We start from the raw sequence: 14,294 nt of genomic DNA, 5'->3' as shown, positions 1-14,294 counted from the left end.
GAAATCAATTTTTAGACGAAGGAAAAAGAATACGTACCTATACTTTCGAGATTCCACCGAATACATTGATATTTCGTTTGAATATGATTGAATATTTCGAGATACCTTGTCTTTTATTCTATGTTCCCTCCATTTTCTTTCGTTTCCTTTCAATTGAGTTTGGATTTTTCGTTGAAAAGGAAAAAAAGACGCCGTTGCGCGATCAGGAAAAAATCCTTTTTCGTGGCTACTCCCATCCTAGCCATTCTATCCTTGATCCTGTTGAAAAGGAGTTTTAGCTGGCGCTCCAGCTCTTTTCTAATACTCAGCAACCAATAACAAGTTGTTATCCATATGCTGTAACTTTCTAACCACGTTAAGTGCAGGAAACTCTATCAAGAACTAGTTAAATTAAGTATCTAAATAAATAACAAAATTTTAAAAGTACATATATGAAATTTTTAACAATACTCTTATAATGTAAAATTATTCAAGACGAATTTATCAAAAATGAATTTTTGTTCATGTTTTACAAATTTTAATAATATTCTTACAGCATTTATGCAAAACTATTATTAATTAATCTCCCCAAATAAAATCTATATGACTTTAAACGATGAATTTGTAGACAAGTTTTGAAATGACGTTAAAGCTTTCAAAAAATTTGATATTTGTGATTTAAAAAATTTATACAGACTTAAATGTACTATCTTTTATCTAACATTTTCCTAATAATTAGTTTACTATATGACTGGAAGAAAGTTTAAAATGGCTCTTCAAGAGTTTAAGCAACTTGGCTTTAACTAGCATACTTACAAAACTTGTATATAAGTTGCGCATTTTTGTAATTTTAAATCACAAAGTTTTTGTTATGTTTATAAAAGGGTAGCGAACACAATTTTAAGAGTAAACATCTTTCACAAGAAAGGGATTTTAAAGATTTTGTAGATAGCATCTACCCAGAGCCGGATTATACCTTTCGTAGGCCCTAGGCATAGCCGTTTTTGGGTCCTCCCCTCCTTCCCCCACTCCTCCCCTCTTTTCAAAATTTATGCTAAAATTTTCTTGCATATTTTTTTTTAAACATTTTTGTTAATATGGATTTTAATTTACAAATTTGTTTATCGAACTTTATCTGCAATATCGACATACTGCCGATATTGCAGTTGATATCGATAATACCATTATGATTAGTTCGATCGATAACTATGTAAACACTTCACGTCAACAATACAGCAACAAACCAGCAAAGAAAACAGTGAAATTGATAGTGAGATTAATTACAAGAAATATTTATACAGTAGAGAACCAATTATCTGGGATGCTCGGGACCATCGCTATCCCGGATGTCTGAATTTCCCAGTTTTCTGGATCGACCAAAAAGTGTCATTAATCGATGTTTTATCGAACCCGAATTACAAGGAAATTACACAAAAATTTGTCAGAATCTGAGATTAAACTAAAAGCGCAAAATTTGGTGAAAATTTACTCATCCGATTTAGAGAAAAACTTTGTAGATGAATTTTTACTATTTTCAAATTTATATGAACATAAATCTGCACAAGAAATGTTGAAGGCTCAAATTAAAGATAAACTTGTGAATACTTTTCCTAACGTTCACATTGCATTAAGAATATATTTGTCGATTCTTGGATCAAATGCAGAAGGAGAAAGATCTTTCTCCAGATTAAAATTGATAAAAAATTATTTGCGTTCAACAATGAATCAAGATCGTTTGGCATCGCTCGCACTTATGTCTATTGAATACGACATTTTGCGTAGTTTGGAATTCGACAGCATAATACAAGATTTCGTTGAATCCAAAAATCGCAAAAAAGTAATATATTAGATCATAAGATTCTGCAAAATAATTTATTACCGAAAAATATTATATTTTTATTTGTATCTTCATAATTTTGTGCAAAATACACTTGTTGTTTTTAAAGCTAAATTACTTTTGTCAACAAATTTTTTTTCTCCCAAGTTTTTTCGTAGGCCCCTGAATTTCGTAGGCCCTAGGCACGTGCCTAGTGTGCCTATAGGTTAATCCGGCCCTGCATCTACCTCTCTTCACGTCATGTCCTACTTATTTACAGCAAACTTATAAAATTTTTGGATAAAAAAAAAGTACTAAGTGAGCAGTTCTAAAAAGTAGGAAATATAACACAGATCAAAACTTTAAGCTCCGGTTGTTATTAAGTTTAATTTTAATTCACAGTAAAAATTTTAGTACAAATTTATAATTATGTCTATTTACAGGAATCAACAAAAAATATTGCTAAAGATTTCGATTAATACCAATAAAAATTATTATTATTTTTTTTTTTACCAAAAGGAGCATACGTACTGCTAACTTTTCTAATGAGATACCTGAAAACAAATTTTTGTTTAATTGCTTCTAGGTATTTACAAATAAAAATAAGAGTATAAAGCTTCAATAGACCGATTATTTGATAATATCCTTTTTATTTTATATTTAAAATCCGTCGTTGAACAACCGACCCAATCTTGGGTTTACGACTACTGATGTTCAACTCCGTAGCCTTATAATTTTGAACCAATCCAGAAGACAAGGAAACTCCTGGTTCAGTACCCCCTAGACTTGGTGACTCGACAGATTTAACGTGCATCAGTCACCATTTACTACACGGGGAGTCTTCGGAAGGCGGGGATCGAAACCCACGAATTCTTGGACATGGGCCCAGTGCCCTACCAACCAGGCTATCCCGGCCAATTGATAGTATCCTTGAAAAATGGCAGCATTAAACAATTGCATGTTATTGTGTAAAAAACTTTTGAAAAAAGCATTTTTTAAATCTTAATGCATATGAAGCGCGGTCACTCGGGGGATAGAGCGTTCACCTCCCAATTTGGTGCTCAGGTTCAAAGGGTTGCAATTGGAATCTCTAACGAATTTTTGCTTCTTTTTAATTTGTTCAGTTAATTGATTTAACAAATTGTGTAAAATCTCCAAATTTGTCTGAAATTTCAACTAATTATTAATCAAATGAATACTTTTCATAGGATCTATCAGTCAAATCTTACAATCAGCTAGTGAATCTGCGTCCTCATCCACTGCTTCTCAAAGTGGTAAGAAATTTACTTATAAAGAATTATTAAATTTTGATTTTGTTAAACAAACATAAACTTAGTCAGTTTATCAAAAACCATAGGTTCACAATGTTGGCGCTATTGCACACCAGTGGGCTGTGAAGAGTTTCAGATAGGGAGCTTTTTTTTTTCGTTTAATACCGATGAGTTGCTTATGTTTTTACTTCAGCACAAAAAAAATTATTAAAGCATTGATAACAGTAAAATTGTCTGATTTGAAACCGCCTTTTAACGTTGACAAACTTACCACTTTTTACGTTAAAAGGCTTCGTGATCTTCATATGAATTTGAAATATTTGTGCCCCACCTGTTTCTATAAACTTCACTTGAAATACCAATATATTAACTTAATTAAATGTTACATTTTTTAAATAAAAGTTTATTATTCGAGAAATATAAAGTTCGTAATTTTTTTGTTTGCTTATAACTGGCTTTTTTAAAAAGTCATTGAATATATCATTAAGTCAATTAAATTGTATAATTTATGTGTTTTTGCATTTGTTTAATAATTCTAAAGGATATTTTCAAAATGCAATTAACTTTGGATTTCTCTTTAGTAGGGGAAAAATGAGAGCTACACCCTACTTTAAGGGTTGATGACCTCTCTTACTATAGTGCTATGAGATGAGCACAACACCCCACTTCCTCAGTATGGAGAGTTCAACTCCACTGATAAGCTGTTAGTAGGGATGACGTAGGATGGCTCTTTACGTAGCATGGATTGGACTAAACAAATGCTTCTTAAAAATTTCAGTTATTTATTTCTTCACAACTGTATATTTGAGATATTGAGAACCCAACATGGGTTTATTTGAGAAATTTGAAGCTAACTTTTTAATCTAAAACAAGTTTCAAATGAATTCTTCCTTGCAAATAGTTATAAAAAATCCGCAAAGTGTCCTCCATTATGTTAACGATGTTCTTAGCGTCCCACGGTTTAGACTGAACAACTGCTTCTTAAAAAAAATTTAGTATTTATTTCTTCATAGTTATGGGTATTTTTGTAAAATGTGACGCTTATTTTGAAAATTTTAACCAAGTTTCAAATGTCCTCCTTTTTATCATTTCACTCCTATTTTAAGATAATTCACATTTGTTCCTTTTCTAATGAGTAATTCATTTGAAACTTGTTTCAGATTTAAGTGTGAATCTCACTTTTTTAAAAAATACCAATATGTTTCAAGAAATAAGCAGTCACAAATTTTAAGAAGCATTTGTTTACTCACGGTAGGAGCATATTTATTGATAACATAATAGAGGACACTTTATGAATTTTTAATAACTTTTTGCAATGAGGATTCTATTTTAAATTTGTTTCAGATTACAAAGTAAGCGTCAAATTTTTAAAAAATATCCATAGATGTGAAAAAATAAATACCCAAAGTTTTTAAGAAACAAATGCTTAGGCCAGGGTCCTTTATACGAGCTCATCCTATATACGAGAGGTCATTGATCCAAAGTAGGTTGAGGGGCTTATCCCATAGCATTTTGGTTTAGCGCTCATTTTTCCTTTTATTCCTTTTGCTAAATTTTAAAAGGTAACCTAGGTGATAAAATTTTAAAATATGATACACTCAGTATCAGCTTTGCAAAATAAACAGCCGATGGATTGCGGGTCAACCTAAATACATTTATAAGTTGCGAGAAAAAAATACTTTTTCGGCAAAACATTAGATGATTTTTAAAATTATTGTAATTTTATGAAACAACGTTGTAGATAAATTAGCATTAAATAATGAATAATCATCTCAGTGCTTTTCAAGCATTAATGTATGCTTTTATGTGAAATTATCAAACAAATGGTACACGTCGTTTTGAAGCTGGGTAGATTGCTAACGAAAGAAAGATCTGCAAATGAAAACGTATGAATTCCAATAAACAGCGAAACGTTTTTAGTGATGAATAATAAATTTTTATTTTAGAAGTCTAGAGAATTTGTTTCTTTTCTATGTGTTTAATTTGAGTCAATCAATTTGACAAGTGATGGGGTAAATTGTCAAATTTATAAGAAATTTTAACTAATTATTAATCAAATAAATACTTTTCACAGGATCTAGCAGTCAAATATTGCAAGCTGTGAGTGAATCTGAATCATCAGCCACTGCTTTACAGAGTGGTAAGATACTTTTTCTTAAAGAATTTTTGAATTCTGATTTCCTAAACCGAACGCAGCAAAGTCCTGCATTATTTCTATCTTCTTCGTGCTTCTTTAATTAATTTTTAAAATCATCCGACATTTTAAGAACGTTTGACACACTTCCTGACAGGAAACGTATCAACTTTTTTTCCATAAGATGCCGAAATTTTATTTTTTCCTGAATGTGACTGAATTATATTTTGTTGGTGAAAAAGTTTTCTTTCCTTTGTCATTTGTAACTTGCCAGAGAATACAATAAAATATAGGATTTTAAACCTATTTCGTTCAATTGTAGAACTTAAACAATTAAGGAACTGCGCAAGAAAATCCAGCTAATTAACGTTATCTCCAAACAAGTAATACGAAATTTCAGTACTACGATACCTCAAGACGACGTCAGTGACATTGTATTCCTAAATTTTTAGGAAATTACTTCATTTTGGAGAAACTTATCTAGGAGATTTTTTATCCCCTTGTAAAAGAATAATATAAATGGAAGGAGTTCACAAGAATTCAAAAAAGAACTACTATAAAAATGTATTCTAAAAAGACATTTTTGTGTGTGTCCAAAAATTTACTCCCTTTTAAAATTCGCCAAAAAAATTATTAAATATATCTTTTTATTTGTCAAAAAGAAATGTTTTTTACGTTTTAATGAATGCACGTTTCTTAGAGTTTGTTTCGCAAAACGTAATTTTTCTATTAGATAATTGGAATAAAGTAATGAAAATTAAATTTCAAAAATAGGTTTTTAAAATTTATTACATTATGAATCATAATTTGATTAAAAAAAATTTGATTAATATCTGACTTAGTTTTGATTAAAAAATAATATGCAAAAAAGACGTCTAATTTAAAGAGTTACCTTAATTTTTTTTTTTAGTTTAGAGTGTAGTATTTATCATTTAATTGCTTGACAAAATTTTAAGACAATGTTTTTTTAGAAAGTTCCTCCGACTCAGAATCATCAAATCAAGTATCATCCTGGTTTTCAACTATAAAAGATGGTAATTATAAAATATGGTAATTAATGGTATGAATGGCATTACCTTCATTATGTTAACGATGTTCTTAAAGTCCCATGGCTTAAATTAAACAAATGCTTCTTAAAAAAACTTCAGTATTTATTTCTTCATAGCTATGGGCATTTTTGTAAAATGTGACCCCTATTTTTAAATTTTAATCAAGTTTCAAATGAGTTCCTCCCTTCAAAAAATTAAAAGAAATTCGTAAATTGCCCTCCTTTTCATCAATTTACTTCTATTTTAACATAATTAACATTTGCTCTTTTTTAACATAATGGAAAGCATTTTGCAAATTTTTCGTAACTTTTTCCAATGGGTAATTCATTTGAAACTTGTTTCAGATTTAAATGTGAGTCTCACTTTTTTCAAAAATACCAATATGTTTCAAGAAATAAGTACTCACAAATTTTTCGTTTACTCATGGTATGAGCATATTTATTGATAACATAATAGAGGACACTTTGTGAGTTTTTTTATAATTTTTTGCAACGAGGATTTTATTTTAAATTTGTTTCCGATTACAAAGTAAGCGTAAAATTTTTAAAAAATATCTATAGATGTGAAAAAATAAATACACAAAATATTTAAGAAGCATATGTTTAGTCCAAACCATGCTACATTAAGGACATTAATAATAACATAATGACAAACATAAAAATCTAAATATATTGCAAATTTTTTATAATTTTTTGCTATGAGGAAATCATTTGAAACTTGTTCCAAATTATAAATTGAGAGTCTATATTTCCTAAAATACCCATATTTGTCATGAAATAAGTAAAAATTTTAAGAAGATTTGTTCTCTCCAAACAATGATATGTGCTTAGAGCTTGTGCATAAATAACGAAAATGAGGACAACTTTGCGAATTTTTTGTAACTTTTTCCAGTGAGAATTTGAAACTTGTTTCAGACAACAAAGTAAGCTACAAATGTTTCAAAAATACCCATACATGTGAAGGAGTAAATACTAAAAATTTGTTAAGAAGCATTTGTTTAGTCTAAACCATGCGACGTTAAGAGTATATATGTGGTTAATGTAATGGAGGACACTTTTCAAGTTTTTCATAACTATTTGCATTGAGAAATTCATTTGAAACTTGTTTCAAATTTCAAAGTTATCGTAAAATTTTTCAAATTTACCCAAGGTTGTGAAGAAGTAAATAAATTTTTTTAAAGGCATTTGTTTAGTAGAAACCATACTACGCCGCAGTGCGTATCAGTGGGATTGAACTCTCATCCATACTGAGGAAATGGGGTGTAGCGCTCATCCTATATACTAGAGGTCATGGATCCAAAGTGGTTTGAGGGCTTATCCCATAGCAGTTTGGTTTAGCGCTCATTTTTCCTTTAATTCTTTTTGCTAAATTTTAAAAGATAACCTAGGTGATGAAATTTTAAAATATGATACACTCATTATTAGCTTTACAAAATAAACAGTCGATGGATGGCGAGTCAACCTAATTGCATTTATAAGCTACGATACTCCTTTAGAAAAAAATACTTTTTCAGCAAAACATTTTGGATGATTTTTAAAATTATTGCAATTTTATGAAACAACGTTGTAGATAATTTAGTATTAAATATTGAATAATTATCTCCGTAATTTTCAAACATTAATGCATGTTTTTATGTTAAACTGTCAAGCAATAGGTACATACATCGTTTTGAAGATGGGTATACTTCTAACGAAGGAAAGATCTGCAAATGAAAACGTATTAAGTATAATAAACAGCAAAACTCTTTTAGTACTGAATAATAAATTTTTATTTTAGAAGTCCATCTCTAGAGAATTTGTTTCTTTTCTATTTGTTTAATTGAGTCAATCGATTTGACAAGTGATGCTGTAAATCGTGAAATTTATAAGAAGTTTTAATTAATTATTAATCAAATAAATACTTTTCACAGAATCTAGCAGTCAAACAGCACAATCAGAGAGTGAATCTTTGTCTTCGGCGACTGCTTATCAGAGTGGTAAGAGCCTTACGTTTGAAGAAATAATAAATTTTGGTTTTGTTATATTAACATAAATGTTATTTTGGTTAGCTTAGCTAAACAACAGTTCCTAAAGTGGGGACCTCAATGACCTCCCACCCCCAACCTTCCAGTGGGTGGCGGAAACCTTCAGGATCGAGCTCCATCAAGTTTATATTGCGGCTTTCAGGAGAACTACTCCAGACTCACGTCTCGCTTTGTGGCGGGTACTATGGTTACGAGGAAAGGTCACTTCGAATAGGGACGTGGGGTGAATAGTTTTGTCTTAATCTTAGCGTAGGTCGTCGTGTGTAAACAAATAGACACCTTTTTTCCTCCATTTCACCCCCATTTAAAATGCGCACTAGCTTGTTACCATAGCAGCAGACAGCCCCAGACTTTCAGACTGGAGGAGTTCTCCTCAAAGTCGCACTATACTTGGATTTGGGGTTCTCATAAACAAACAATAGATAAAACTAGTATTGGGAAAATAAAAAAATGCAATTTTTTTCTTTTTGGTATCGATGAATTGTTGTACTTCAGCAGAAAAAGTTTATTAAAGCATTTATGTTATTAGAATTGTTTGATTTAAAAGAGAAAAAAAAACTTTTTAACAATGACAGGCTAACCACTTTAAGTGTTGAGCGTTGAAAGGCATCGTGATCATGATATGAATTTGAAACTTATGTGCTTCTCCGGCTTCTCTGAATTTCCCCTAAAATACCAGTCTATTAACTTGATTTGAGATGCATTGCTTTAAAGAAGAGGAAAAATTTATTCGAGAACTTAAATGTTTGTAAATTTTTGTTAGCTCATAACTCATTTTACAAGAAAGTGATTAAATTAATTCTGTAATTTATGTGTTTTTTACTTTGTTTTTTACTTTGTTGTTGATAATTCAAAAAGAAATTATTAAAGTACAATTAACGTCGAATTTCCTTTTGTTGACTTCTCTTGTTCTTTTTGTTTGTTCTTTAAAAATATAACTATGTCATTCAATTTTAAAATATGATACACTCAGAATAAGCTATACGAAATAAACAGAAGATGGATTGTACCTGATTACATGCATAAACCACGCTACTTTTTTATAAAGTATGAGAAAATTGATTTTTAAACATTTAATTTAAACTGAAAAACGTTATATTAGATTTATTTTTATGCAAACACTTTAAAATTCTACTAGTAAGTTCTTTTCCTCAAAATTATACGAAAGAACATTTTCAATTTAAATTAATATTGACCATAAGTACATTTTAGCGTACATAAGTTATTTTTTATAATAAAAAATAACAAACAACTGGGGGGGGGAAATGATAAAAAAAATTTTTTATATATATATATATATATATACATACACACACACACTCGTGGACAAATAAATTAGCACACCAAGAAGGAGTAGTCAAAATGAAACAAAATTCGACTTACGTAATGACTACTTTGATATAAGTAAATGATTAGAAAATCGAAGAAGAAGGATAATTTATTTCAGAGAAAAAGGCAAAAGAACGGAGGAGTTAATACCCCGTTGGACCCCCTCTAGCGCGAATGCAGGATGCGATACGATCGGGCATTGAGGCATACAAGTTCTGTATGATGTCTTGAGACATTTCGTTCCATATTTGCTGTAACCTTGCCTCTAGTTCGCTCAAACTCGTGGGAGGCCAAATGATCCCAGATATTCTCGATTGGAGACAAATCTGGAGATCGGGCAGGCCAAGGAAGGGTAGTAACAGTACGGAGACAGTCTTGTGACACCCTTGCTGTATGAGGCCGAGCATTGTCTTGTTGAAAAATGGCTCCTGGGAACCGTTGCAAGAGTGGCAACACATGTGGTTGTAGGTTTACCGCTGGGCTGTCATGGTGCCACGGAACAATACCAGGGGTGACCGTGTACTGTAGGCATTGGCATCCCATACCATCACACCAGCCGTGGGCGCGGCGTGTCGCTGTACAGCAAAAGTAGGATTGAGGCGTTCACCACGGGGTCTCCACACACGAACACGATTGTCATCACTGCTGAGATTGAATCTGGATTCGCCGCTAAAGACGACCTGGTACCATTCCGTTGCAGTTCAGTTTCCTCGTGCGCGGCAAAACTCCAAACGGAGGCGTCGATGGGTGGGCACAATTATTTCTTGGTGCGCTAATTTTTTTGTCCATGAGTGTATTTAGAATCTTTGTCAGAATGACTTTTTCTAACTGGAATACATTGATCATTAAGTACATTTTCAGTAACTTAAATGAGTGATTATAGAAGTACATCATAAAAAGAATATTAAGGACATAAAATAAAATGAAACAAAAGTTTATTCAAAATTTATCTATAATTGTTTCTTGATCTTATTAAAGGGGTGTTGAATTTTTTTTTTTACTTACAAACTTATGTGCTAAACATTTTAGTTAGTAGGAATATGCAAGGTGTATTGTATTGTCTATTCTTATTACATACTTTTAGAATCTTAGTCTTAATAAAGTTATGCACATTATTAGTCGCATATTGCTATTTAAGTGGGGGGGAATTCTATCAAAAATCGAAGTCCTTATGTGAAAGGAGATGAAAATCCTAAAAGACAGTATGATTATCTGATGAAATTTATAAAGTTGTTTCTAATAATATTCTCATAAAATCACTCTAGGACCACCTGGTATCAAGTTCAAATTTTTTATAACTATTTGCATTGAGGAATTCATTTGAAACTTGTTCCAGATTTAATAGTTATCGTAAAATTTTTCAAATTTACCCATGGTTATGAAGAAATAAATAAAAAATTCAAAGAATTTATTGTTTAATACAAACCATACTACGTCATCCTTACGAAGTGCATATCAGTGGGATTGAACTGTCATCCATACTGGGGAAATAGGGCGTAGCACTTATACGAGAGGTCATCGATCCAAAGTGGGGTGAGAATCTTATCCCATAGCACTATATTAAGAAAGGTTCATCTACCCTTAAAGTTCGCTTTAGCACTCATTTTTTCTCTATTCTTTTTGCTAACTTTTAAAAGATAACTATGTGATTAAATTTTAAAATATGATACACTCGGTATTAGCTTCACAAAATAAACAGCCGATGGATTGCGGGTCAACCTCATTACATTTATAAGCTGCGATACTCTTTTGGACAAAAATACTTTTTCAGCAAAACATTTTGGATGTTTTTTAAAATTATTGTAATTTTATGAAACAACTTTGTAGATAAATTTGCATTAAGTGTTGAATTATTATTTCCGTAATTTTCAAACATTAATGTTTGTTTTTATGTGAAAATATCAAGCAAAAGGTACTCATTGCTTTGAAATTGGGTAGACTGCTAACGATGGAAAGATCTGAAAATGAAAACGTATAAACTCCAATAAACAGCAAAACGTTTTTAGTGATGAATAATAAATTTTTATTTTAAAAGTTCATCTCTAGAGAATTTGTTTCTTTTCTATGTGTTTGATTGAGTCAATCAATTTGACAAGTGATGGAATAAATCCTCAAATTTATAAGAATTTTTAATTAATTATTAATCAAATAAATACTTTTCACAGGATCTAGCAGTCAAATATTGCAAGCTGCGAGTGAATCTGAATCCTCAGCCACTGCTTATCAGAGTGTTAAGAAACTTTTGTTTAAAGAATTATTGAATTTTGACCTTGTTATACAAAATAAACATAGTTTAGTTAGTTTAGCTGAACCATAGGTTCCCACAGTGGGTGCTCTTGTCCCTCCCTGTGGATACACAAGCAAAAGCTAGCATCCATCGGTTTGAATCTGGTGTAACTGCCACCGGAAGCGAAAGACAGCTAATGAAAAATATTAACGCCAATGGCGAAAAGATTTTAGTTGTTGAACAATAAACATTTTATTTCAGAAGTCAGTCTCTAATGAATTTTTGTTCCTCTTCAATTTTTTTAATTGATTCAATCGATTTGACCAAGTGATGGCAAATCGTCTTATTTATAGGAACTTTTAATTAAATATTAATCAAATTAATACTTTTCATAGGATCTAGTAGTCAAATTGCACAATCGGAGAGTGAATCTTTGTCTTCGGCTACAGCTTCTCAGAGTGGTAAGAACCTTACATTTCAAAAATTAATACATTTTGGTTTTGTTATATTAACATAAACGTTATTTTGGTTAGTTTAGCTAAGCAGCAGTTCCCAAAGTGGGGACCCCAATAACCTCCCTGAAGCGAAACTGGGCGGTGAAGACCTTTAGGAACTCCATCAAGTTTACTTACATTTGAGGTTCATAAACAAATAGATAAAACTAGTATTGGACAAATAAAAATAAAAGCAATTTTTCAGTACGGTATCGATGACTTGTTGTACTTCAGCATGAACATTTTTTTTATTAAAGCATTTATGTTATTAGAATTGTTTGATTTAAAAGAAGAAAAAAAAGCTTTTTAACAATGACAAGCTAACCACTTTACGTGTTTTACTTTGAAAAGCACCAGGATCATCCTGTGAATTAGAAACTTATGTGTTTCTCCGGCTTCTCTGAATTTCACCTAAATTAAAACTAAAATTTTTTAATTTGAGAAATTGAATCTTTGAAAATTTTTGTTTGCTTAGTTTGATAAAAAAGTGATTACTGTAAAGTCCTCAATTTACTCCTATTTTAACATAATTAGCATTTTCTCCTTTTCAACATAATTAACATAATGGAGAGCATTTTGCAAATTTTTCGTAACTTTTTCCAATGAGTAAATCATTTGAAACTTGTTTCAGATTTAAATGCGAGTCTAACTTTTTTCAAAAATACGAATATGTTTCAAGAAATAAGTACTCACAAATTTTTTGTTTACTCACGGTATGAGCATATTTATTGATAACATAATTTTATTTTAATTTTTTTTTAAATTTGTTTCAGGTTACAAAGTAAGCGTCAAATTTTTAAAAAACATCCATAGATGTGAAGAAATAAATACCCAAAATTTTCAAGAAGCATATGTTTAGTCCAAACCATGCTACATTGAAGGCATTAATAAAAACATAATGACGAGTATATTGCAATTTTTTTATATTTTTTCGCAATGAGGAAATCATTTGAAACTTGTTTCAAATTATAAAATGAGAGTCTATATTTCCTAAAATACCCATATGTGCCATGAAATAAGTAAACAAAAGTTTTAAGAAAATTTGTTTACTACAAACAATGCGTGTTTAGAACATGTGTATAAATAACGAAAAGGAGGACGACTCCGCGAATTTTTTGTAACTTTGTCCAATGAGAAATTCATTTGAAACTTGTTTCAGACAACAAAGTAAGCCCCAAATGTTTCAAAAATACACATATACGTGAAGAAGTAAATACTAGAAAATTTTCAAGCATTTGTTTAGTCTAAACCATGAGACGTTAAGTGCATATATATGCACTTAACGTCTCATAATGACGAGTTATGGTTAATATAATGGGGGACATTTTTCAAATTTTTTATAACTCTTTGTATTGAGGAATTCATTTGAAACTTGTTTCAGATTTAAGAGTTATCATAAAATTTTTCAAATTTACCCATGGTTATGAAGAAATAAATAAAAAATTTTAAGAAGCATTTGTTTAATACAAACCATACAACGCCATCCTTACGAAGTGCGTATCAGTGGGATTGAACTCTCGTCCATACTGAGGAAATGGGGTGGAGCGCTCATCCTATATACGAGAGGTCATCGATCCAAAGTTGGGTGAGGTGCTTATCTCATAACACTATATTAAAAAAAGTTCATCAACCCTTAAAGTTTGTTTTAGCACTCATTTTTCCTCGACTCTTTTTGCTAACTTTTAAAAGATAACTATGTGATTAAATTTTAAAATATGATACACTCAGTGTTAGCTATACAAAATAAGCAGCCGATGGATGGCGGGTCAACCTAATTACATTTATACGCTGCGATACTCTTTTACAAAAAAATACTTTTTCAGCAAAACATTTCGGATGGTTTTTAAAATTATTGTAATTTTATGAAACAACGTTGTAGATAAATTTGCATTAAATATTGAATTATTACCTCCGTGATTTTCAAATGTATATTTTTATGTGCAAATATCAAGCAAAGGTTGAAGCTGGGTGG

General features: G+C 30.8%; 1 protein-coding gene across 34 annotated transcripts in view; it reads left to right on the top strand.

Moving 5' to 3' along the window:
• Positions 1 to 14,294, top strand: part of LOC107455746 (zonadhesin) — a 346,128-nt gene that overhangs the window by 82,633 nt on the left and 249,201 nt on the right. For 26 of the 34 annotated variants that reach the window (XM_071181146.1, XM_071181200.1, XM_071181239.1 and 23 more), the window contains 5 exons: positions 3,004 to 3,069; positions 5,141 to 5,206; positions 6,172 to 6,234; positions 8,159 to 8,224; positions 12,224 to 12,289. In XM_071181146.1, coding sequence (XP_071037247.1) covers positions 3,004 to 3,069; positions 5,141 to 5,206; positions 6,172 to 6,234; positions 8,159 to 8,224; positions 12,224 to 12,289 — 327 coding nt within the window. Of the gene's footprint in view, positions 1 to 3,003; positions 3,070 to 5,140; positions 5,207 to 6,171; positions 6,235 to 8,158; positions 8,225 to 11,766; positions 11,833 to 12,223; positions 12,290 to 14,294 lie in introns of all 34 variants that reach the window. The other 8 variants (XM_071181218.1, XM_071181181.1, XM_071181170.1 and 5 more) reach the window with 4 other exon arrangements.

Source organism: Parasteatoda tepidariorum, chromosome 1 (genome assembly GCF_043381705.1).
Source record: "Parasteatoda tepidariorum isolate YZ-2023 chromosome 1, CAS_Ptep_4.0, whole genome shotgun sequence".
Lineage (NCBI taxonomy): Eukaryota > Metazoa > Arthropoda > Arachnida > Araneae > Theridiidae > Parasteatoda > Parasteatoda tepidariorum.
The sequence above is the reverse complement of the archived record's forward strand: the minus strand, read 5'-3'. Positions and strand labels throughout refer to the sequence as shown.